The 26,157-nt window shown below is 32.9% G+C and overlaps 1 protein-coding gene across 1 annotated transcript; it reads left to right on the forward strand.

Annotated features, from left to right (window-relative positions):
- Nucleotides 1-10,704: 10,704 nt before the first annotated feature.
- Nucleotides 10,705-25,330, forward strand: LOTGIDRAFT_234777 (hypothetical protein; the record flags this gene model as incomplete). The annotated part of the gene is made up of 14 exons (XM_009063063.1): nucleotides 10,705-11,137; nucleotides 15,403-15,500; nucleotides 15,913-16,004; nucleotides 18,298-18,448; nucleotides 19,054-19,204; nucleotides 21,869-21,968; nucleotides 22,125-22,191; nucleotides 22,535-22,617; nucleotides 24,212-24,347; nucleotides 24,811-24,897; nucleotides 24,940-25,026; nucleotides 25,069-25,120; nucleotides 25,155-25,196; nucleotides 25,239-25,330. The coding sequence occupies 14 exons, from the start codon at nucleotides 10,705-10,707 to the stop codon at nucleotides 25,328-25,330; spliced, it is 1,671 nt and encodes a 556-aa protein (XP_009061311.1).
- Between the last annotated feature and the right edge of the window lie 827 nt (nucleotides 25,331-26,157).

The raw sequence follows: 26,157 nt of genomic DNA on the forward strand, positions 1-26,157 counted from the left end.
TCGACTTACAGCGAAGATATTATGATACGATTATACATGTCTGAACCTTCAGATGTACTTGGTGAATAGTGTCATTCTTACATTTATAAACATTAATACTGGAATATAATCTAAACCTGGAATAACTTTTAGTACCTGTATTGGGTCGAGTTACAGAGAATTTAAACTTATGCTATTCATACAAGGATTGTTATTGGCCTTGAAATAATTGAAATAATTAAAATGCCTTAAGATTTAAAACAAAAACTAAATAATAATGATTCTTTATTTGACAGGAAATCCAGTTTGCCAAAGGGAAATCTTCCCTGGTATCCTCCTAAACTACACATTCAATAATCATAACACACATATGAAGATTGAAAATATACATAAAAAAAGTTATAAACTACATACAAAAATTATAAACTACACACAAACAAAATCATGTTACACATAAATTATATATACACAATACAAGAACAATGATGAAAAGGGAAAATAAGTATTAACGTGACGGGGGCGCTTTAAATAGCTCAGCTTTAGCAAATAGCGACTGATGAAGATGATTTAATTGTTTGAGGTATAGTGAGTTCTATGGAAGACTGACTGTGTATTGAAAGGTTCGTTTCATTGCTCCCAATTTACAATTAGGTAAATACTACAGTCTATTTCGAGCCAGGAAGCAACTGTGCAACTAAATCCTGCACTTATAGAGCAAAATAATTTTATGATTTATTAAACTTTTACAGTCGCAAAAAATTCTTAACAAAAATCATTTTATTATCTAGGATAGAAAGACAAATTGTTAAATTGACCCAAGCAGCTACTCAAATGGCTTATGTGAATGTGTAGTAAAGCTATTAATATTGATACACCATCTTTATTCGTCCTCCCAGGTTGAGATACATCCATCTTCTACTTTGCTTATATCGGAGTATTGTAAACAATTTAGCTCGTTTATCAATGATTTAGAGACCAAAATGGTGATTATGTCTTCAAACTTAGAAAATAAATGTCTTTACGAGAACAGATCAGAACATCAGGATGTTGACCAGAGCTAATGAATTTATCGACAAATCCACTTTCCATGTTATTAATTTTATCAACTGGTTGTTATCCAGTCTGTTTCCCTGTGGACACTCTAAAATTACAGTCGATATTTTTCAATAACAAACAAATTTAAAGGTAATTGTCTCCAAAGATTCACGTGGCAGTAGAATAATCCCGTCGGTAGCAAGTTATATTTTCGTTTGCTACGCGATTACGTACCCGTAGTTCGATACGTTCTCCAGGAGAGAAGTGCTTCCTAAAGTCTTGCCCTATCGATTATTCATATGCCTTTTGATTTTGTTTTTAATTTTGATCTTCGTTTCTAATACTAGGAACATTGTCTCGTTTCCAAACATAGTTATAAATTGTCCGGTAATGAAATAGATTGAGAGAAAACCAAGAGATGAGTGGGCCCTAACAATTTACTTTCTGTTTACTTGATATATTACTAAACTATACCAAATCACTTATCGGCAACTTAATTACTACTTGATAATGAATAGTTCCTGTTTGACCCTGCCGATTGTCATATTTAATTAAACTGACAATATCCTTATTAACTTGTCAGTGGCAGACGACAAAACATTTTCCGCGGTTTCTTAGCAAACGATTGTGTTGCTTTTATTGTGACATTGTAAAAGTTTTAACAACTCGAATTCAGGTGCTGAAGATTGACGCGAATGTGTCGACCATGGTGTAGTCATTTAGATTAGGATTTGAGCAAACCATTGTATTCGTAGGTTTAGGCACGTCAAATGCAGGTTATTGACGTTATTTTCAATGGGTATGCCTGTAGACTTAAAAATAACATCAACGAAAAAACTCGAAGAATGAAAGGTGTAGTATCGGCCGCTATATATTATTATTTTAGAGTTTACAGACTGACAAAGCCATGTATCAATGTACACATACTATATTGTAAATGTAAAGTTGGATATTACTATGTGAAAATGAATGAGAAATCGATAGCTATCTGTCACCACCAGTCATTGGATAATCTCCATCTTGTTTTTCTACTTAACATCTTGGATTGTTCTGACAATAATTGTATCAATCAAAATAACTGTACAAATTAAAATCTTCACTCCTTTCATGACACTATGAGACTAGTAAGGACTAAACCTTCGCTTTCCTATATTCGGCAAGGCATCACATACCAAAATGTTAAAACAGAAGGTACCACATACCTTGATATGTCAAACCATAGGGTTGTAGTGCATTTTAGTCTTGGAGAATGGCTGTGTTAATATGGATTGAACATATGTAGAAACCGGAAAGAGTATTCACATGCATCTAGGACATTCTCTGTCAGTGCATGGCGGATTTTAGACTTTAGTTGGGCCGTAGGCAAACGACCGGTAGAGGGCCTCATTTTAGGGAGGGGGCATGGTGCGATAACAATTTTATGGCAGGAAGTTTGCGATCTTTATTTTCAGGGACAGATCAATCAGCTCATCAGCATCAATCGTATGCACGATATCGGCATTCATCACTAGTAGGCTCAACCAATTTAGTCGATTCTCACACATCACGCTCCAAGTAATTAATAGGCCTGCGGAAATCTATGAAGTTTGATAATTTTTACTGTTACAAAATTTGTCATGGGCCGAATTTTCCATGGGCCGAAAGGCAGCTGCCTAGTTTGTCTATAGGTTAATCCGTTTCTGTTCTCTGTATAAATATTTAGGCGGGTTGTACTCCTTTTTTGTAAGTTTAGACCGTTTTGACAGGCATAGCATATAAATTTTGTTTTCTGTCTGTGATGAAAACATTAGATGAAAGCAATATTTTAACATGAAATCAGATCTTAACTAGACTAGAAATAGCTATCAGTGATGACTAGGTGATGTCAATCTGAATCTGAGTTGAATTCTGACATGTTTGATCATTGTATTGGTCATATTGAAAGGTTAGACATATTTGAGATCGAATATCGATTAGGAAACTACACAATCATTTACATTTTGATAGAGTTGTGAATATTTCAATCTTAAATCGACTTAGTGAAATCTCTCGTTATGATATCCTCTAAGATAAGAACTAGCTAACTTTTAAGTGGGATATATCTCGCCGCATTCTTTGAAACCTGAAAATACTGCAAGATATTTCAATACAACTCCATTTTATGATACAAATTTCCATGTGCAGTACATTGTAAATCCAATTTATTCGAAATTAATTTAATGAAATAGACTCTAATAAAGAGTGTTGTTATTTTACCTGTTAGAGAAAATTAAGACGTTCATCCACAAATTATTAGGCGAGGGTGTCAAGTAGGCACCACTGATAGGGTAGGGGGGTCAAATCATGAAAAATGGATTTAAAGTGGGGACAAATACTTATTTTTTTTCATTTATTTAGGAATTAAACATTGACAGTCATTTTTACATTGGTAGCATTTATCTTGATAGTTGTGCATTTATGATACAAATTGACTTTTTCGGTATTACGTATAAATCACAGGCATATACATGTCGTCCCCACCTACGGACTATTTACGCCGGGAAAATGTACAGTCCGTGAATAATCGATGGAATATATAGTATATTTCCTGTTAATTGAAATTAATTTCCGTAAGTCGTGATATACAGATATATAAATTATCATTATGGCAAACGGTAATGACTATATTTATTGGATTTTAACACTGATAAAGTCCAGGTTGTACATGTATGATAATATAAAGTTGGTGAAGCATGTTTCTTAAAGGAACACGTCCGACGTGTTTGGTTCTTGAAATCCTATTGAACGTATACTTACCACATTATGACATGAATATCGTAATTACCAATCGAGCCAATTTTATAAAGATAAAAGCAGTATTTGTTATTTTGAGCACCTTCGCTTGTCTTCTCATAACAAATGGTTGTCAAATTGTTCGTGAAGCTAATAATGATCATACGATTTGGTATCAGATTTTATTGTTGAACAATTGCGAAACCTTATCTCAGTATCTTTATTGTCTTCTTATTCAAATCCCCTTGATGGAATTTCTTGCTATTCTATGTTTATAAACATGATATTGGGAAGAGTGTGCTGACTCTCTAGGGATATTTACTCGTTATTCAAGTGATATACTCTTCGATACACAGGTTATAAAATCTACCAATTTACGTGTGAAAAGTGTCAAATCCATAACAGTGAGTTAATATAGATAATGCAAAAAGAAAACACATCAAATTTATGGTAGCTAAACACTCTAGTTGGTATAAACCACCAAATCAAAAGCAGTAAGACAAGCTAGATAGTGTAAACTTTCGAATCTATGACAGTATGCCAATCTAGATTGTGTAAACTGCCGAATCTATAGTAGTAAGCCAATATCCGATCTTGATAAACTTGGTATGCATGTATATATTGATGAAATCTCAGTCAGGTTTGAAATTGGTAACAATCGGATGAACGGTTTTGGAATTATTGCCCTTGACTTAGTACAGACATGTCAAATTTGTCTTGTAGTCACGATAGAAACTTCAGTTTTTATCCGATCTTGATGAAACTTGGTATGTATGTATATATTGATGAGCTCTCGGCTATGTTCAGAATTGGTAATAATGAGATGAACGATAGCAGAGTTATTGTGTGTGTATATCGAGGAGACCTTGTTTCATTTTTGAATTTGATGATAATTTGATGAACTGTTTTTGATGTTTTGCTTTGACTTATTTGAAAATTAATTATCAAGCTACTTTGTTATCATTTCAGACAGCTGGTAGTGGATATAAGTTACCTTGCCTGGCAATCTATCTTCTCAATTTTCTTTGGACTTTGGGGGGAATAATTGCCTTGTTATATTACTAAACATTGAGAAACAGTAATAATTCTTGATATTATGAAGCTGAAGCACACTCCCACTGATATATCCAATATGTAATACAGACACAGTCAGTTACTTAGATATTAATGAAACGAGAGATAATTAGCACAAGGTTCAACGTTTAATATCATCTCTTTCAATACTAAAAACCCGTACTTAGTGCCGCTTCTTTTCCTTTAATCTCATGGATTTGACATTTCTTTTAATTATAAACTTGTTTTGTTTTCATTTCCTATTAGCGAGTGTTTCCTTTCAACAATTTTAAGCTGAGCTTCGTAGTTATGATGTACATTGTTTTAATTTAGAATTGATTTGATCAACTACTGAAACCTTAATAGAGGTTGCAGTTCTATCGGTTGGAGAGTCACGTGTAGAATGTGGCACCGTTGCTTGATACCGTCGAGCAAATAATGGTCGTGAGTTTAATCTCAGTCAGCCTTTGATCAAGACTTGTTCAAATCTGTGACAATTGTAAATATAATATATATATATATATATTGTATTGTCGCTATGCCTTGAAAATATGGGGAGCGCGGTGGCTCGGTGAGTTAGACGCTTTCTCGCTAACCTGAACGTCCAGGGTTCAATCCCGGCATAGGTCGAGATAATACCTTTCAACCCGGTTTCTCCCTGTCAGTGATGCAGGTAAGAGGGGCTGACATGGAAAAACTGTTTAGTCGTCCGGATGGGACAATAAACCGAGGCCCCGTTTGCTACGGGCTGTGCACGTTAAAGATTCCTCGACAGTTGGAAATCGAAAAAGAGCCGCTGTCCTGGCAAAATTCCCTCATCGCACCCTGCATGACGTTGCCCGTCTTCATTAGCCCAGACGGTGCAGAAAAGTAGGACGTAAAACTCCATTCATTTCATATCATTTGAAAACATGGAATTGAAGCATGTCGGCAGTAAATATTAACTATCTTTAACGGTGTCATTGATCTTCTACTTTTACCTCTTATTAGAATATCAGGTCTGCGTACCCCAAATGAGAAAATATGATTATGTCACAGTCATAATATTTGACGCTAGATTTAATGAAATGAAATAAAATCAGAATTTGACCAGATTCACAGAATTCATCCTTTCCACATCTTTTGAAATCAACTTCCGATCTATAGCCTATTTTCGCGGAGAAAAATCAAAACAAAATCGGTCAAATCGTTGTGCCATGTTTATGGCCGATCCGATGGATAAAAATAAAATGACCGAATGAGGATGTCGAAAATGCCGACTTCAAACTGCTGTTTTTCGGAAACGGATAAAAATTTCGATTGATTCCATTGCTAAGAAGTGATTTCATTGGAATTATGGAGAGCTTTTAAATCTTTGTCAGATTGCAACCTGTTTCAATACCTCCTAAAAAGCCTTTTTTTTTTCACATACGCTGATACTTTTCAGACTTTCGACTTAGAATTACTGAAAACAATCTTCCCATATTTGATGGGCTTTCCGGCATCATCTCTGTAAGCACTAAGTAAAGGGATTTTGCACCTGACATGTATAGGTGTCTCCCATCTTAAACCCACACAATCCCGTTTTGTTTTTCGTTGCAACCAACCTACAAAATCGAAGACTCTCCTTATCATACACTGTCTTTATTAGCACTTTTAAGAGCAGATAAATAGAGAAAGGTAGGTCTCCCATCTCTTTCTCATTTCATTTCGACAGAAAACGAGTTGTGCAAACGATGACCTTGTTAAGAGTAGCTAAAATCATTTCAAATTAACTCATATATATTTTTCCAATGATTTCATTTCCGATTATTCCGAATGTAATTAGTGATGTTAAAACTTTAAGGGTCCCATTGATGATAATTTGTATGTAATTTGTTCATGTTTTGTGGTGTCGTGCTCCATTGAATCTTTTATTAGATACATCATCAAGTATCAATGAAACATTGTTTATTTGTTTACAAGAAAAATATCTGATGCCAATCGCACGAAAAAATTAATCGCAAAACGAGTAGTGCTTGAAAGGTAGTTAGTGATGTATAGACGTTCTGTTTAGCGTGTCGTATAGGGTTCCATATTGGTGTGTTGAGGTTATGTTAAGAATTATAGAGGGTTTTGTAAAGGGGTTTGCTGTACAGGTGAATCTGTAACTGTTAGTGCTGTATTCGGATCTGTAAGTTTTTTTTATATAGAATATTATAACGCGGGTGCAAATTTAAATGATATTTTTTGATATATTTATAGCCAAGTCGTAGTGGAGAGATTGATATATCCTCAGCACTTTAAATGCCATTTATTTTGAAAGAACAGTTTAAGATATTTGCCTGACTAAGAATAATCATAGTCTATCGAAATCATTAACTTTTCAATCATTTGCAGTAAAAACCAAATTAATTCTTAAAATGGAGCTTTCCTTTGCATGGCACATACCTTCCTATGTATATTTTATTTGCGCTTCAACGAACATTAATAAGATGAGTGAAAAGTCGATAAAGACGTTTTAAAACAATATATATATTGTTCATTTATATAAAATATCACCTAAAATCATTTATATAAAATATCACCTAAAATCATTTATCACCTAAAATCATTTATCACCTAAAATCATTTATATAAAATATCACCTAAAATCATTTATATAAAATATCACCTAAAATCATTTATATAAAATATCACCTAAAATCATTTATATAAAATATCACCTAAAATCATTTATATAAAATATCACCTAAAATCATAAACTACGAACGAATAACTTTATTTTATTTACATGTTCGTTATCATATTATTCGATGCTGCTGGTTAAGAAGTTTAGTTACACATTATTTATATACAATAACAAAATAATTTCACAGTTAAAATAGTGCTCAATACCCCAATTCTAGGGCGATATAGAAATACCGTAGTTAAAATACTGCTCAAAACCCCACATGTAGGGCGATATAGAAATTTCACAGTTAAAATAGTGCTCAATACCCAAATTCTAGGGTGATATAGAAATACCAGTTAAAATTGTGCTAAATACATCAATTGTAGAGAGATATAGAAATTCCACTGTTAAAATAGTGCTCAATACCCCAATTCTAGGGCGATATAGAAATACCACTGTTGAAATTGTGCTTAATATCCCAATTCTAAGGCAATATAGAAATACAACAGTTAAAATTGTGCTCAATACCCCAATTCTAGTGCGATATAGAAATACCACAGATAGAATTGTGCTCAATACCCCAATTCTAGGGCGATATAGAAATACCACAGTTAAAATTGTGCTTAATACCCCAATTCTATGGCAATATAGAAATACTATAACAGTTAAAATTGTGCTCAATACATCAATTGTAGAAATATATAGAAATTCCACCGTTAAATTAATGCTCAATACCCCAATTCTAGGGCGATATAAAAATACCACTGTTAAAATAGTGCTCAATACATCGATTCTAAAGCGATACAGAAATGCCACTGTTAAAATAGTGCCCAATATACATCGATTCTAGAGCGATATAAAAATACCACTGTTAAAATAGTGCTCAATACATCGATATAGAAATACCACTGTTAAAATTGTGCTCAATACATCAATTCTAGGGCGATATAGAAATGTTGAAGTATAATGATTAGTATTTCTATTATTTCTGGTACTTCTGAAGACTATTTATATATACGTCTGTCTTTGTATGACAATCTCAGCTATTTGGATTTTTGAAAAGCAGTAGAAACACAATAAGGTACACTCGGATATGCTTAACTATGAACATGTCGAATAATCGGCTCATATTTTTGAAAATGAAGTTCTGTATTGGTTAGTTCTCGATGGACGAAAGATAAAGTTTAGGCTTCCCTTTAAACATTTAAGGACTCATAAATGACAAGAAACAATAATTTTCTTTAACTAGGATTAGCCGGATTAAAAACTAATTAAGTCATAAGAATGGAGGTCATGTTGAACCCAATCCATTGTTACATTATCTATAATTATACCTCGTATCAGATGCTTGATTAATGAAGGATCGCTGATTAATCCATGTTATGTATCTTACAACGATACACAGTCATATATATACACTAGAACTCAATAGTAAAGTTTGAAATGTGGTGGTTTGTTCCTTAAAATTCCGAAATCATAAAGATAAAATAAATTTTATTTGGCAAAAATTTCAAAACTTTGCGACGAAGAGGGTCACAGAATTGTCAATATGAGCTCACGGGCAATTTTTTCTCCATTTCAATTATTTGAGTTTGAGAGTAGTGAACAAAAGTCGAACCAGCCATGCCTCACACCCTTGACCAAATTGATTCGGTAAAAAGGACACTGCTACATATCTTCAACAGAACGTCGTTTGTAAACGATGCCTTGGAAACATAACTTTTGTAATAATACAAGACGTCATTTATCTTTATAAATCCGATTTAATCTTCCATCGATTCGAATTCTTCTATTCAACGATTGTTTATTTCTGAGACCCTCTTTAATTTGCAATACCCCAGCATCGTGTGACGTGTGACGTCAGACCTTGTATTATAAAACTTTGATGAGATAATTATAGGATAATCAGCCACCAGACGACACTTGATACATTGTCGCCATCTTTTCACAATAAATTGTCTCCACCTTGACAAAGTAACATCAAATTTTAATCAGCCATCACATTTCCAAGTTTATTTGATATCAAAATTATGAAACGATTGAATAGACAAACTCTACTATATCTAATTAAAATCCTGAGTCAAGGCACGTAGATTGGTGAGGTAGAATGGTCGTGAGTTCGTCCCACTTTTCCACATATTTTCGCTTTGCTGTATATGGTTCATAAAGGATTGGAGATGCATGAAAAGTAGTTTAAATCAATTTATCTTAATTCCCAACTTTAAAATTCACTTAGTTTTCCCACATGATAGCGCTTCTATTCTGAGTGGAGACAGCACTACGATATTTAAACATATCATCAGCAAGTTTTGTTTTTGCCAGTAGTAATGGGCGTTTCAAAAGCTCTTTTTATGCTGCCAGTACATGCTTTTATATATAATATTTACCTGAACAAATGGCTATAGGGTACAATTATAAGATAAGACATTGGACAAGAGGAAAATGACGGTTCCATAGTGTTTCACCTTACAAAAGTTATAATAGTGTCTGATAAAAAATAAATGGTGATTTTGTTGAGCCTGATATGTTGTCAGATTTTGATCTTTATAATTTTTTTATGACCAGTAATGTAGCAACGCCTTAAGATATTTTATCTTTTATCTTTTCAGTTTGTAAAGAAACTAAAACATATACAAGACGTTCTAGATCATGAAATAATATAACCGATTATGAAGTAGACAACCGATGGATACCAGAAGATACCAAAATCTACTAGGACAGTGATCTTGTGGATCTTTGCATTTGATTTCATTTGTCACCAGCGGAAGTTCAATCTTGAACTTAAATGATTTAAATTAAAACTTAAAAAACGAGTTGAAGAGAGAAGTTTTAAATATTGTACTGCACTTTGTGACTCGAAGAATCTAATTCGATCCGTGACGAGTAGACGAGGCCATCATACTACCAGTTGACTGTTGATTCTTAATGAAGTGAAGTGTCTGTTTCTTGATGAAGTGTTGTCTGTTTTTTAAATATATTTTCATAATAAAACTGGACCAATAATAAATACGGACAATAGACAGAGGGCTTATATTGTGATCTTATGAAGAAAAAGCAGAAAGAACTGGCACGGGTTTTGACATAGTTGAACATCGTAAAATATACTACACAGATGTGCTTTTTTATAATAATTGATCTTTCGTCGAATGTTTATATATAGTTTTAACCTCGATCACATTCCAGTATTGATATGTTAAGAAATTGGCCGGCAATCTCTTGCATACTTTAGAGTCAACTTATCGACGAATTTAAACATGGAGATGTGCCGAAACTGGGAAGGTGTGTACCAAGTAGACGCGTTTAATATCATATCATGTACAATGTGTTATTTTTATCTTTTCCAAAATAGTAAGGAATTAAAGAAACCCCAGTTTGTGAACAACAATCTTGTTGCTTATAACGGAACAGTTTTCCCCGATCACACTTTTCTATACCCAAATATCAATAATAAAACAATAGTGAATTTAATTTGTCGAACTTTAGACGAGTATGATTGCCATCGTTGGACTTCCTGTTGTATCAATGCCCAGAAATGTTGTTCCAGGCAACTTTCAACTGGAAATTACACCGGATCTGGACGATATTGTCCTCGAACATGGGATGGTTTTGGATGTTTTGATGATACTTTAGCAGGTGATGAAACCGTGATTAAATGTCCAGAGTATATTGAGCATGGCAATCCTTACGGTAAGATCAAATTATATAGTTAGGTGACTGAATGCAAACTGATATTTCCAAACGCACATTTATGAATACGTCACCATTTTATTATTTTGATATTTTGACTTATTCTCAAAATAATAAACTTAACTCAAAAACGTGAACACCATATATTTTCTGTAAACAAACCTTATAAAAACCACATTTCTGACATCTATAGAAATAAGCTAACCTACTGCTACATTTATAGAATATGCTTTGAATGTGTTTTCATGGGTGATTGCTGCCTTTGGCTATAGGATGGTTTTCCCAGATATCCCCATAGAGACCACTTGACTTCTGATCCGGCCACTCTGGGAAGGCATATGCTGTATGAGGAATAGTGTTCTTTAACCCAAACGAGATTGATATCCGTTGACCTTTTTTACCGCCATGGCCACTACCGACAAAAGAGAACGGTTGATTCCATGATTTATTTATATATTTTTTTTTAAATCTATTTCGTTTTTTGATATAGGATATTGTTTTTATAGGAGATCAACAGTCTTAAAGCGCACAAAAATCAGTTGAGAGAGCTTTATTTCCACAATCTTTCTTTCAGAACTCTTTAGTCCTACATTAAGCTCAATTTAGCACAAATAACGATTAAGTAATCCTATTTGGAAATTCATTTAGATTTGCTTTAGAATTAGCAACCAATCTGATATGAAAGTTGCTGAACTGATGATGGCCCCTGGTCATTTCGTCCGTATACTGACGAATTTTATTTCTAGTTAAATTCTTCCATTCCGTTGACCCCGAGTATGATTTATCCATCATTGGAATGAAATTACTAAAGAACTAGAGATAAATGATTATACAAGTGGCATGGGTGATCACTAAATTGACGTCATTATATCGGACAAGTCTAATAACTGCGTTATTAAAACCCTATCAAAAACCAATAACGTTGGTATTACGGTTATATATTCTATAGTCAAGTGGCTCGAATCTCACTTTTAATTTTCCGCTATTTTCACCTTGGTTCTCTCATTATCGACTTTCAAGATAGTCAGATATTAATACCTAATATTATATTAACCTCACAAGTCTTGGAAAATCGAGGCATTTTGCTGTTCACTGTGTGAATTTTAATATCTTGTATTGTGTCGTCACGAATAGGAATTGACTTTCAAGTATAATAATGGGGTTAAGGGACGACACAAGTCAGAACATTAACGGACGTTAGTTGGATGTATTTTCCTTCAAATTTCCTTAGGAATAGACATAATTTTGTTGACAAAAACTCCCGGACACTGGGACTCTTCCAATCGACAATATTGTAACCAATAACTAATATTGATACAGACAGTTCCTCGCAGCCTTGTTTCAGTCACCATTTCACTCTTAACTGTATTGTCACTTCAAGAAAGAACCCCAGGAGTTAATAGCCAATATAGATCAAATTCTTATATCTCTTCAAATTTGTTCAGATTTCAAAAGTCGTTTTGAATGGTGTTTTTTGTGTGCTACATCAACGTTCAAGATTTTGTACAAGCGCTCAAAAAGCAATTAGAAGATATCGTTCCACCAGCTCCTTGCAGTCTTTGATGTTTAGCATTGACTTACACGCAAAACAAACTATCATTGAAGTTATTTTTAATTCATATTTTGTCATATTAAATTCGATACAGCGACGTGAACTCGTATTCATTTAATTTCAAAAAAGTGATCTGCGTGATACTGCTTAAAATATGAACAGATTGGCTTGAGATAGGATGAGAAACTTGGTTTCACCACCTTTACACCAATGTTGTCAACTGTGCAACATGACGACCTGGCAAGCAGAAGTTTCTTACCCCATTCCCTTTGTGACAAAATACCATTTACTTAGAATCACTAATTAGCTCCTTGTTTCTCATCAGCATATATTTCATATTTTGAACTATCGGCTTTTCGTTGTGAAGAATCGCAAATCACGCTAATTATTTCCCTAACTTCCTTTTTTACTTTCTGATTTTCTAACAAGTGCATCAGATTGATGAGCTCTACAAACAATCGTTCAACTTCAGCATCTATCTTTTTCCCCCTTCACTTTTTATTTTGTACCTCGTATTTCCAATTATTTCTTTCCAATATGCATTATGATTTGATCGTTTAAACTGTATAAATGGATAATCGTGGTGACAGATATCATTATGTGTCCATTTATCTGAAATCTCAAACTATGAGAAATTATGAGAAACTATGAGTGGAAATAAAAGAATACCCCCCTTTAAGATGTTATCAATAAGGCCCCCTTTAAACTTTCATGTATATTGGAAGCCACTCCAATCAGTCCTTGACATAAACTTATTATGTTTACTTTAACCGATTCCTAAATGTTTATGTTGATCAGCGTTAACCCGATTTGACAAGTTCCTGTTCTATATTGTATAAAAATGATTAAAGTATAAGTGTGATATTGAACCTACTATAAATCAGAATATTAATATAGGGGTGTCTAAGATTTATTGGCCGTCAAACTAATAAAAAAGTCAACCCAGTAACATTTTAAAATAATGGAATAAAAGCCCAATTTACCCCCAATTCCAGAAGCCGATTGCAGACTTCTTGAAGATAATATTCTTATCCTTCATGAATGTACGTCAAATATTTAGATTGATTTGTGATGTAAACCGAAGTCAGTTATATTTATTTGTATGGCATCGGCAAGATTTCAAGATTTGACGTTATGTTTTTGTTCTTTTTTATTATTGAGGGCTGAAAGCTAACATCATCGAATTTTATGAAAAATGACTCCTTCGAATGGAAATAACATTAAAAGAATTCCAATACTCTGCATTATTGCCAGATCTGGAGTCAAAAAGTCGATCTATGGTTGTACTACTTAAATTTAAATATTACCTTTAAATACATAGAGAACACAACCCCCATGTTCCGATAAAAAAGGCATTTTCCTTGAGATTTATAAACCATTCAGTTTAATAAAAAAAAATGAGAGATAGTGATATTAAAACAAAGAGGACACTTATCTGAAGATGTGAAGACAAGTAATGGGTATACAAATCATGTTTTAAGTATGGTATAAAATACTGCTTACAGGCATTTTACATTAGATAATACTATTATCGCAAATAATGTCCAAATACTGCCGCTGATAAAAATCACTTCCACATTACAAACGAGACATTGTCTGCCAAGAAATATCAAAAGGAAATTTGAGAGTAAATTGATGTGTTTCGCGTTCCTCTTTCTTTCAAACTGGGAGATTTTATTTGGATCTTGAAACTAGCAATATATCATTTTGATGTGAATTGTCGACAGTGTTGTAGCTGAAAGGCATCCGCCTTTGTCATCAGGTCGCATTTCCAGGAATTTAATTTGATCAGTTTCTAATATTGTCTGGAGTAAGTCTTGAGATAATTCCCGAGAAGGAAATGGAGAATATTAAGATATGTCGAAGCTCTTGAAGATCAGGGGTCTGTCTGTAATATGAGGTGTAGGGATAGATTGAAACCATAACCTCAAGTTATTCTGCTCCCTTCTATTTTAGTGATTTCTATTCCCCAGGCCTTAAAATTTTGATCCCCTATGCCTATCAAGGAAAATAAGAATCTATTGCCATTTGTAAGACAAACGAGACATTTTAAATAAACCTCTGGCTGGAATTGCTGTGCTGGCTGACAAAACACAGATACTATCAGTAATTAATGACTGACAATTGATTACTATAATTTCTAGTTTTTTGACTATTGGTTTTGATCTTAGATAGATCATGCTATTGATGTCTAGACTAAATCAACGATTTCTTCCTCTACAGTTTAAGCCGTAAAACCCTATCATCGTTGATCAGGTATATAGTTAAATCTAGTTTACACGGTCCGATTTTCTTTCTATAAGCCGTGTTCTTGTAAGCTGAAGAATCAGTATTGTTACATGCTTTTTTGGAAATTGGTAGCGATCATATTTATTACCATTTTAATGAACAAATTTATTATTATATTTATTAATCTTTTGAAATTCTTTAAATAGTATTATCTGCAATCATAATAATATGACCGATTTTTGACAAGACCTTTACCATCAAGAAACTATAAATACCGGATTCTTTATTTCTCTATTTCCCCACTTCTGATTAAAATTCCTACACGTTGAGTCATTTCTTATCTGTTTTGAATCCAAAATGATGTGTTTATATTTATCTCGAGGTTAAGTTAAAATCAAGTACCGGTACTAAAAGTAATATGTAGGTGAAATATGTCTCTAGAAGTTATTTTATAGCAATAGAATAATCTTTTGTACATTTACAGCTGATGCAGTGAAGAATTGTAATAATAATGGAACCTGGTTTCGAGATAAGATAACGGGAAAGGAATGGACTGATTATTTGGGCTGTGTTCAAATTAATGTAAGTTGTAACATTTGTATATATTAAGTACAAAGTTATCAAATATAGCTTTTATTGAAGCTGATTTGTAGAGTCAGACATTCGATAAAATCGACAGCAAAACTAGACTTTTCAGAAATATTGATGAGAAAATCGAAAACAAAATATTCCACTTTCACAGCCAAAAATCGCGAGAGATGCATTCTCCACCCTCCTAGATCTCTGACCCCCCACCACTACTAGTACCCTCTAAAATCAAAAATTGGAGCCGAGTCGCTCCGCCCTCTCCGATCAATGAAATCTTGGCTACGCCACAGAAAGCTACGTTTGAAATCGACTTTATTGATTGACAAATCAGATGTAGAAGGTTTTGGCATAAAAAAAAACCTTAAGATTATTTGTGAACATGAACCCAGATATTATTTTTTTTTAGGAATATAAAGTGTTATTCCAAGTTGGTTTAATCTGTAATATTATCAGTATTGTTTTACTCGTTCCTGCCTGTGTTGTTTTCTTGTATTATAGGTAAGTGTGGACGTCTATCATAGTGGGCGATATTAAGCATACTTGACCTCGCTATACACAGTAAATAATGATAATACCTATAAGGACGAGACGGTGATAAAATGCTTTCCGATCTTTGACTAACAGAGACGAGAGAGCGACCAATAAGCTTCCAATATTATTTCTGCAATCTACTGACAAAATTTACAAATTGAGCTCCATTACCACAATGGAAATGTTGGTTCACATAAAACGTTATGTATGATGGTGTAAACGATTTCATTGTTCAGCCAGACGATATTAACAAATTGGACGATAGTATTTGCTGTTATTGATGGCAGCTATCAGAGTAATGAATTAATACATTAATTACATATATGAAGTAATGCCAAATCTTTTGGTATATATTTACAGCGAGAGCAACATGTTACTTAGAATTTCAAGAAAGTTATTTTCTATAAGTCCGAACGATACCGTTTTCCATATTCGCATTTCAATTCAGCAAAACTAAACTTCGACTGTTCTTATAATTTTCGGAATAATTGAACCTAGTTCGTCTACAATCAAATTGAAACGCATCAACAGAACCGTTTCAGTATCGTAATATCGTGCCTCAAAGAACAGATAGAGAAATTTTTTTTGATTTGATCATTTCACAATATCGAAATTTAAAGTAAAGCAGTTTGCTACAATGCACCGAAATGAATCTGGGAAAATTATAGGTAATAAGACATGGATACTGATCATGAACAGTTCAATAGAATATAATAAAGATGTAAATTGTATTGTGGTGGAAACATGGTCGTTAATTTAGAAGAATGTTTTACACGATTTTTATCAAGAATATAAAAAAGATTCAATTATCGTCGCAGCATTCAGCGCTGATTTGAAATCTTTAAAGACTTTTTCTTCACTTATTTCTTTTTATCATAGTTTTATAATAGGCGGAAGTGTCTGCAGAACGCTGTGGAACACGTGATATGTCGTGTTTTCAGCTATTTACTAACTTTTACTGACGATTTTGAAATAATGAATCACCTTTATTACCCTGAAAAGCAAAAATAACTCTTCTGAGACGTGTGTCTTATTTTCTATTATTTGAAATACAAAAATAAAAGGGAAAACCAATAATATTTTTAATGTTTCTGAGCGCTATTTATGTTATTAGATGCATTTTCAGATCAACCACAGCTTGACCTCTTTTTTGCAATCCCTGTATTTCTACATCACATTGTCCAGAAAACTTCCTTGGCCACACCATAAAGAAATGTTTACATTCGGGCATCGGTCGCATGCTCGTATGCTTGATTTTTATTGGCGTGCCAGATATTGCAACATTGTTGATGTTCATTTTAATGTGGAATGTGGCCTTCGACATCTCATGACATCGTATTTTGAGTAGCTCAAATGAAGTTGAATTAAATTTGAAATAAATTTCATATGTATTGTATTTTGCTGCCAATAATTTACAATCAGCATTTATCCACATTCGTGTGGTAATCTTGTGTTAATATCGAACAGTGTGACGCTTGCTTTGTGTGACTTAAATTAACTTATTTCAAAATAACAAAACTCAGGACTTTGATCTTTTGCCTCATTCAAGCGAGAAACCAATTTCTCTCCGACCCGACGGGAATATCTTGTGTCTATTTAATTGATATTTTTCTGATTCGGTCTGGTGAATCGTTTGAGATTTTAACACACAAAACGAAAATAAATACTGCATGTTTAAATGTAACAAGTGCATAAAACATTATAAATAAATAGGGATAATATCTTCGGATTTTTCAGTCCGGTTTCCCCCTGTCAGTGATGCAAGTAAGAGGGGCTGTCGTTCGGATGGGACAATAAACCGAGGCCCCTGGGCTACACACTGTGCACGCTAAAGATTACTCGACAGTTGGAAATCGAAAAAGAGCAGGCTAATGCTGCTGTTCTGGCAAAATTTCCCTCATTACACTCGTGGCATTGCCCGTCTTCATTAGCCCACGTGGTGCAGAAAAGTTGAACGTAAAACTCCATTCATTTCATTTCTGCTTGAAATTGTTTAAATTGTGTAATTCATCTCAATGTTAAGATCAAGCCAGGAATCCTAAGATTAATTTATGCAAAAATGTAGTCGCTAATGGGCGCGTCCATTAATTATAACATAAAACTACCGATATTTTGGGTCGTTTTGATCAATACTGTAGTTCTAAAGGGGATAAATTGAAAAACTTCAAAATAAGTTCGTGTGTAACATTTGAAATCAGTGGTGTCACACTGCTGATTTACTGTGCATTGACGACACATACGTGTATTTCTTTTATTGCAGACAACTTAGGGTCCAGCAAAGGATTAAACTCCATATTTGTTTGTTTGTATCGTTTGTATTTACCAGTGTAGTGATGATATTATGGGATGTATTGGTATTTAATGATAGACTAACCAACGCTGCTGCTTTAACCGTCATGTATCAAGACCCCGTGAGTATTCGACTGGTATTAAGAGGGAATACCAAGACCATAAGTATATGTTTCACAGCTGTCAGATACTCTTTATTCTCGATAATCTTAACTACATTGTTAAAAATCCGTCCAATTGAAATTGGCCTTCCAGAATTGCCATGATGTTAAAAATGAAATTAGTATATCTAATGACTTAAGAAATTGCTTTTATATTCATCATACTGGTGACAAATATTGAACAACCTATTATTGGCGACTGTCATGTTTGAAATATCTGTCACTTAGGGTTTTTTTTTCGATGGAAATTTATAGTTTCCAACAGTTATTTGAATAAATGTTTTCGATTTCATGTTGGAGGAAATAGTGTAAAGGTATTATAAAAAAAAAAACATCTTAAAAAGTTAATTCGACAAATTCGTGATGTGAAATCTTGGCGATATTTCCGAGCCTCGAAGGAAAATCAACCAGAAATAAACAATAAAATTCGTTTTTAAGCATATATGTCAAAGCATTGGTCAAATGGCAAGGCATTGGTCAAATATCATTCTTCTCGACTCTTCCATGGTTTTCTTGTATTTCATTGCAAGAGTTATGTTATGGTATGTGTAATTTCTGCGTTTCAGCCTGGCTGTAGAGTGTTGTATATTTTAACCCGGTATGCGTTATCAACAGCCTACGTCTGGATGTTTTTGGAAGGCTTTCACCTGCATCGTCTGATTGTTAAGGCTTTTAAAGTTCCCAAATCCATCATACATTACCATTTCATTGGCTGGGGTAAGTAATCAATAGTAAGCCCAAAAGACCCTACGCTTTTTGACCTAATTAAATTGTCATGTTAGCGCGAATAAAGCTAGAGTTGAACACATTTGAAAACATCTTTTGCATATTTAGATGCTTGAAGCTGATAATGTTTTATTTCCTTGACTTCTGAAAAAGCCTTAAAGTATGCTTGTTAGATGGAAACAGATGGAAATAGTGGGGCTAATGAATAAAAACTGCAGTTTTTTCATCATAAAAAGTCTTAAATTGTTACAAATAAAGATTTCAGAATTGGAAGGATAATCTCCATGGGTTTCATTTAAAAAAAAAATAGCTTTACGACGGCATCCTGTGTCAATATTCACAAGAGAAATCTCAAATGCTATACAAAAAGTGTAATGGTGAATTTCATCTCTCTTTTTTGAGGAATAAGACTCGAGGGTATAAAATCATGTTCACGGTTGATCTTCATTTACTGAACCCAGACTTATTTTAATCTGTAAGGAAGGAAAAACATTTTAACAAATCTTGGTCGTAATAGAAATAGATTGAAGAAATATTTCATTTACTGGAAACGAATTTCTTTAATCCAAAGTTTCAATTGAACAACTCATGCATTGTATAACACTTTATCAACCTTCCCTTTCTACTACAATTGACAAATTCTATTTTATTTTCTACAAAAATTACAATTTTAACGCTTTTTCTAATTGAGTGGGATATCCGTTCCAATTACATGCTCCTAAAGTAATTTATAAAATCGAATGTAATCTTGTTTTTTACAATTAACATTTTCAGTGAGTGTTATTTATTGAATTTTCCACCTCTATAAAAGTATGTGTGTGTTATAAGGATAGAGGTTAAAAAAGGTTAAAATTTTGAATGAGGTTTGGTTTGCTGATAGTGATCATAAAATCTCTCAAAAACACCTATAACAAAATGTAATTGGATATCACCAATTAAGGTATCTTGAGATCTTTGCATTAAAGGGATTTATGATTTGTATGTGTATCGGGAACACTATTGTGTGTACCATTTTGATTTCTCTTGCTATGTTCTTGGTTTCAGTCTTGAATTGTATTTACCAGACTATAACGAGAAAACCAACAAAACTATATTTGTCATACTTTGGAAAATTGTTTTTTAGTACACTGGAATAACAGTCATGGTATTAGTTATCGAAAATTTTCTTTAAGAATAATCAATTTGTACATCTTTTGAAATGAATGTCATTAATAGTTTTATTTTTATGAAATGTGGGTGTATATTTGGTTTGTTGAAGTTTGTGATAGAAACTTGATGACAGTGTTGTTGAGAGTAATCAATTGATTGACGTGATTTGTTCTGAGTTTATACCGGAAAACGGTTCTTCAACTGACAAGACCTGAATTTACTGTTGTAATACTCAACAAATATTGGTTTTTTGTTTGACTGTAATAGAGATCATGAATTAAAGAGGCCAAGTTCCGAAATACATTTACAATATAACCATGATCCGAATAACCGTAGATATCAGTTATCATATACATTATATGTGAAGTGTTGAACCTATTCAGTCTCAAATTGCTGGTGTCTCCTGTATTTTTCTTATGCAGTTTAGACAGCATTTGTTTTTTTCATCGAAATAAATTTGTTCAATAAAAGTATTGAAAACTTGAGGATTGAGTGGAAAGTTTATATAGGTCAGAAGGTTAAAACGTTATATAATTGTATTGTCATCTGCATAATTCCTAAAGAATTATAAAAAAAATGTCTTTATCCAAGATATCAAAATCCCCACTCTATCATTGTCTCGACTCCATTAAATTCATGTCGTTTTCTAATTTTAAAATCCAACAATCTTGCTCACAGAACATATACAATCTGAAGTCTCATCAATCAACAGTTGGGCCAATGTTAATTTGCTTAAAACTATATTTTACTGATAATTGCACAGGCAATTTTCATTTCAAGCCAAATACATGTATACCATTTTAAGTGAGAATTTAACTTGCTTGGTAATAAATATTACGAGTTTTTTTTAATGTTAAATGTAGTGTTGAAAATCGTACGACTGGTTCTAATTTATTTTAAAATAATGTAAGAGTGGAATTCGGTATCCGAATTTCGATTGTAATTTGTTGGACAGAGAATACCCCTTCGTGTAAAGCCTTCCGCCAGTTTAGGACGTCCAATCCCCATGTCAACAAGGTAAATCGTATTGGCAATCATTTCTGGTTTTCGGGTCACCAAAACCTTGTTGAAAAGATCAGAAAGAAGAAAACAATCTGTTGTAAAGTGCTACATGTAATTAATATTGAAGGTTTGCGTGATCTAATGCACGATATTATAGAAACGATATTGATATTGTTGTCTTTAACTGAAACTATCAAATAAATCTTTTGATACAAAGTGATATTGTGAATATACAAGTACATTTGATTAGCTTTTCTGTTGCTTTAGACATTCCGATATTTAGTTTGACTTAGTTTAAAGTTTCAAATCTGTCACATTCACGTATGACCGCGAAGATTTGAAACCAATAAGCACCCCTGTCTTGGTAAAATCTTTGCAGACCGTTGTAAATTGGTCGCAAGTAAAACTCTCTACGAGGTATGATATAACTAAATATTTGAGATAACAATGTAAGTTAACATTTATGAAATGATTTATATCACTTTTACGTTATACTCATTTCAGGGTTCCCAGTAATACCTATTTACGTTATACTCATTTCAGGGTTCCCAGTAATACCTATTATAGCTTATACAGTTATTAGAATTACCAGAAACGACAAAAAGTAAGTCTAGATTCCAACCATTTCTGTCTAAATTCAAAGTGTCTCATCACTAGAGTTGGAACTGTTATTATTGAAGTTTTGATTGTCCGCAATTACGCCACGCCATCAAGACAGACCTTTGTTCTCATCGTGTTTTCGAAATATTAATATTTTCAGTTGCTGGGTAAACAATGCTGGAGATTATGAATGGATCGTATATTTACCTAATTTATTTTGTATAGCAGTAAGTAAGATTTTGATTGAAGACACCCCAATACTTGTCTTTGTCAATCGTTTCTCAATGCCGCTACTTCCCTAAGAACTATGATGAATTACCTATATACGACTTTGAATTTCAATGCAACCTGAACGACCTGGAATTTTTTTTACTGATTCCAAGTTGGAAAACGAGCATTTACCCTTGATCATCTGCAGGGCTATTGAACAATTGTGCAGGCGATTGGGCTGCTTGTGTTTTACAACCCGGTATTGATTCCGTCCAAGATGTGAACTGATTAAAGATGAATACAATGGAGAAATGATCTTAGATTCTTGCTACTTTAATGCTATACATAATTTTCTTTCAGTTTAATGTGTTTTTCCTGATGAATATTTTACGTATTTTGATGACCCAGTTACAGAGTCACCCTAATGAACCAAGTAACTACAGGTATATTATATTAAAATTATAAAAAGATGCACACATATTGTCATTTACCCTATCACCCGACATTTTGAGTGTCTTATAATGATAAAATTATTATTTATTTGCGGATTTAGGCTCCGTTTCATTTGCACGGTATTGCCACGTTGTAAACTTTGAAAAACCATTCACGCCTACTACAGCATTAGACTAATGTCTAGATATTACAACCTATTTAAAAATGCATTTGGTTTCAAAGGATTCAAATTGGACCTTCTTGTCGCCACATGCTCAACGTTCAACATGAAAGGTGAATTTTAACAGAAGTCCGTATGGCGACAGGCGGGTTTAGTTTTTTTTAACAAAGACACCAAACATAACCAAAGTTACCTGGTCGTTTATAACAGTGGTAGATTGCCATACACAGATAGTTTCATTTTTGTTTTTCCTCCGGAAAAGCCACATTTCGCAACGTACTTTGATTGACGTAAACTGAGGGGTTGTCGAGGAAACTGTCAGCAATTTCTTTAAATGGGTAGAAAATAAAACTATTTGAAGTCTAATCAAGGTGTGTCTGCAGGCATTCTAGTGTCTGGTTCCTTTCCAAATTACCTTCTGGATTAAGATTTATTTAAGATGTTAATGTTAACAGATTGACAAACCGTTGTATTTGACCTTTCCAGATTGACGTTCACGTAATGATTATATTCAGAGAAAAGTCTGGCAAACTATAATACATGTATTTTACTTGATGAACTCTAATTAGATATTAGCAAAGTTGAATAATTTGATAGAATTTCATGAATGCTCTACTTTAAATATCAATTCAAAATTCCTATTTTAAGTCATTGGCTTTGATTCTTATGATCAAAGGAAGTGGCTTCTTAAAAAACGGAATTTCATATTTTTTTTACAATTTATTATCTTAATGGAAATATGTCTGCAAAAACTTTTTAAATGAAACTAAGTTTTAATAGAATTAGAACAGTCTGATATATCACAACAGAAAAGGTGATCAAAAGTTTCCGGAAATTGTCTCACCAATGAATTATTCCTGAAAATAGTATGCACTAGCGTTGCATCAAATGACAAATCAAATAAGATCCGTTGCAACTGGAAGCGCAAAAAAGCCCATTGCTGTCATTTGTTATTCGATTTGCGATAACGTTTGCAGTATGTCAAAGGACACCCGATATACATCTCTTGCATTAGATTCGTACAAGGATATTTGCACAAACGGGTCCTATTTAGAATATAAACTTGAAAAATCCATCTATAGTCTGAGTAGAAAATAAAAAAGCAAGACTTATTCTGTCCATATTACATACATACATTAATATACATTAAGTGGACTACTCGTGTTTATATTTTAAAGTGGACCTGGATGTGCTAAAATATATTTGTTTGACTATACAACGTGAATGTTCTTCTTCAATTTCAGGTTTCCCTTTTGTAATCATATTCTTTAAAAACAATATTTTATTCACATTTACATGTGAACGGGATTCTGAAATAGCTCTCAATCTAGACATGGATTTATATATTTTATATAAAACTGTACACTCGCATACGATAATATATTTTGTTGACGTTGAAAGTGTTTGTCGTTTATATTTTTCAGACGTGCACTAAAAGCAACGTTTATACTAGTTCCTCTGTTTGGTCTTCAGTTATTTTTTATCATCTATCGACCACCATCAACATGGAGTGGATCGTTTATGTATGAAGTTATCTCTAAAATTGTCAATAACTTACAGGTAGAATTTATAATATCTTCGAGAGATAGTTCGCTTACTTACCGGTGTCTTCTACAGACATTGATAAACATGTTATAGATTTCACTCTGCAACCATGGAAGAACGTGTATTGATTCAATTTTATAAAAGTTTTCTTGTATACTGTTAGGAATTGATCATTGGAAAATATTTCAATGAAGCTTTAATATTGTGTTTCTTGTATTTCAGGATACAGTGGTGGCTTTAATATTGTGTTTCTTATATTTCAGGATACAGTGGTAGCTTAAATATTGTATTTTTCTTATATTTCAGAGTACAGTGGTAGCTTTAATATTGTATTTTTCTTATATTTCAGAGTACAGTGGTAGCTTTAATATTGTATTTTTCTTATATTTCAGAGTACAGTGGTAGCTTTAATATTGTATTTTTCTTATATTTCAGAGTACAGTGGTAGCTTTAATATTGTATTTTTCTTATATTTCAGAGTACAGTGGTAGCTTTAATATTGTATTTTTCTTATATTTCAGAGTACAGTGGTAGCTTTAATATTGTATTTTTCTTATATTTCAGGGTACAGTGGTGGCTTTAATATTGTATTTTTCTTATATTTCAGAGTACAGTGGTAGCTTTAATATTGTATTTTTCTTATATTTCAGAGTACAGTGGTAGCTTTAATATTGTATTTTTCTTATATTTCAGGGTACAGTGGTAGCTTTAATATTGTATTTTTCTTATATTTCAGGGTACAGTGGTAGCTTTAATATTGTATTTTTCTTATATTTCAGGGTACAGTGGTAGTTTTAATATTGTATTTTTCTTATATTTCAGGGTGCGGTGGTAGCTTTAATATTTTGTTTCATGAACGGAGAAGTAAGTTATGTATTTATTCTTAAATTCATGATATTTTTTCAGTGATCTTTGTTTTATATTGTATGTATAATAGTGACAATGCATGTGTAGAATTAGCTCCCGTAAACAAGTCAACAAGTTTCAAACTAGATTAGAATGGCCACATAGGCCTACCATATATTAGATGGATGTACGATTTATGTTCGAGCTATGCTATTTGAACACAGAAGTTTATAATTTGCACTACTTTCAGAGTGATAATAAACATAATTTAAATTTAGTCCTTCCCACTGCCATTGCCAAAATGTTTGTCTAGCCTCGTCTGTCTTTCAATTGCAAGAATTATTTTGTGTGTTATTTTTGTACAAACGCCATTATTTTAGGTATCCAAGGTTACCGGTCTAGGACCCAGTGTAAGAAGATTGTAAGTCCAAATATCAGGACAGTTCTGTAGAAAATGGCATGATTGCATTTTGGCATTAATTAATTCGATTCATAAAGAATTAATATTATTGTACTAACGTACAAATTAGGCTACTCCTTTTAAGATTGTTTCCACTTAAAACACCCCAGGAATTTGTGCATCTTGAGTGCATTTTTTGACCTTGCTTTGTGCATTTTAATTACTTATTACTTGTTCCTATATATTTACATGTGCCCCGTTTTCTTGTTTTCTACATTATACAATATTGCATGAGATATGAAAATAATATTTTTTTATATATTTAATGTATTCTTCATATCTTTTTATAAATCATTCTTACACTTTCCTTGCATTTCCGTTTTTTTTATAATTGAAAATTAGTTGGATTCTTTCGTCTTTCTTATTTCTTGACCTAATCAAAGTGAACAATTTAGTGTTTCAAAATCCATTTTCCTATCTTTGTACGTATGTCGGTGTGTTCCAAGCTTCTATTTGCACAAATCCAATTTACCATCCGGCATCTCTGAATCCAAAAATTCTTTTTTTAAAATACCGTGA

This window comes from Lottia gigantea (genome assembly GCF_000327385.1).
Source record: "Lottia gigantea unplaced genomic scaffold LOTGIsca_55, whole genome shotgun sequence".
Taxonomy (NCBI): Eukaryota; Metazoa; Mollusca; class Gastropoda; family Lottiidae; genus Lottia; species Lottia gigantea.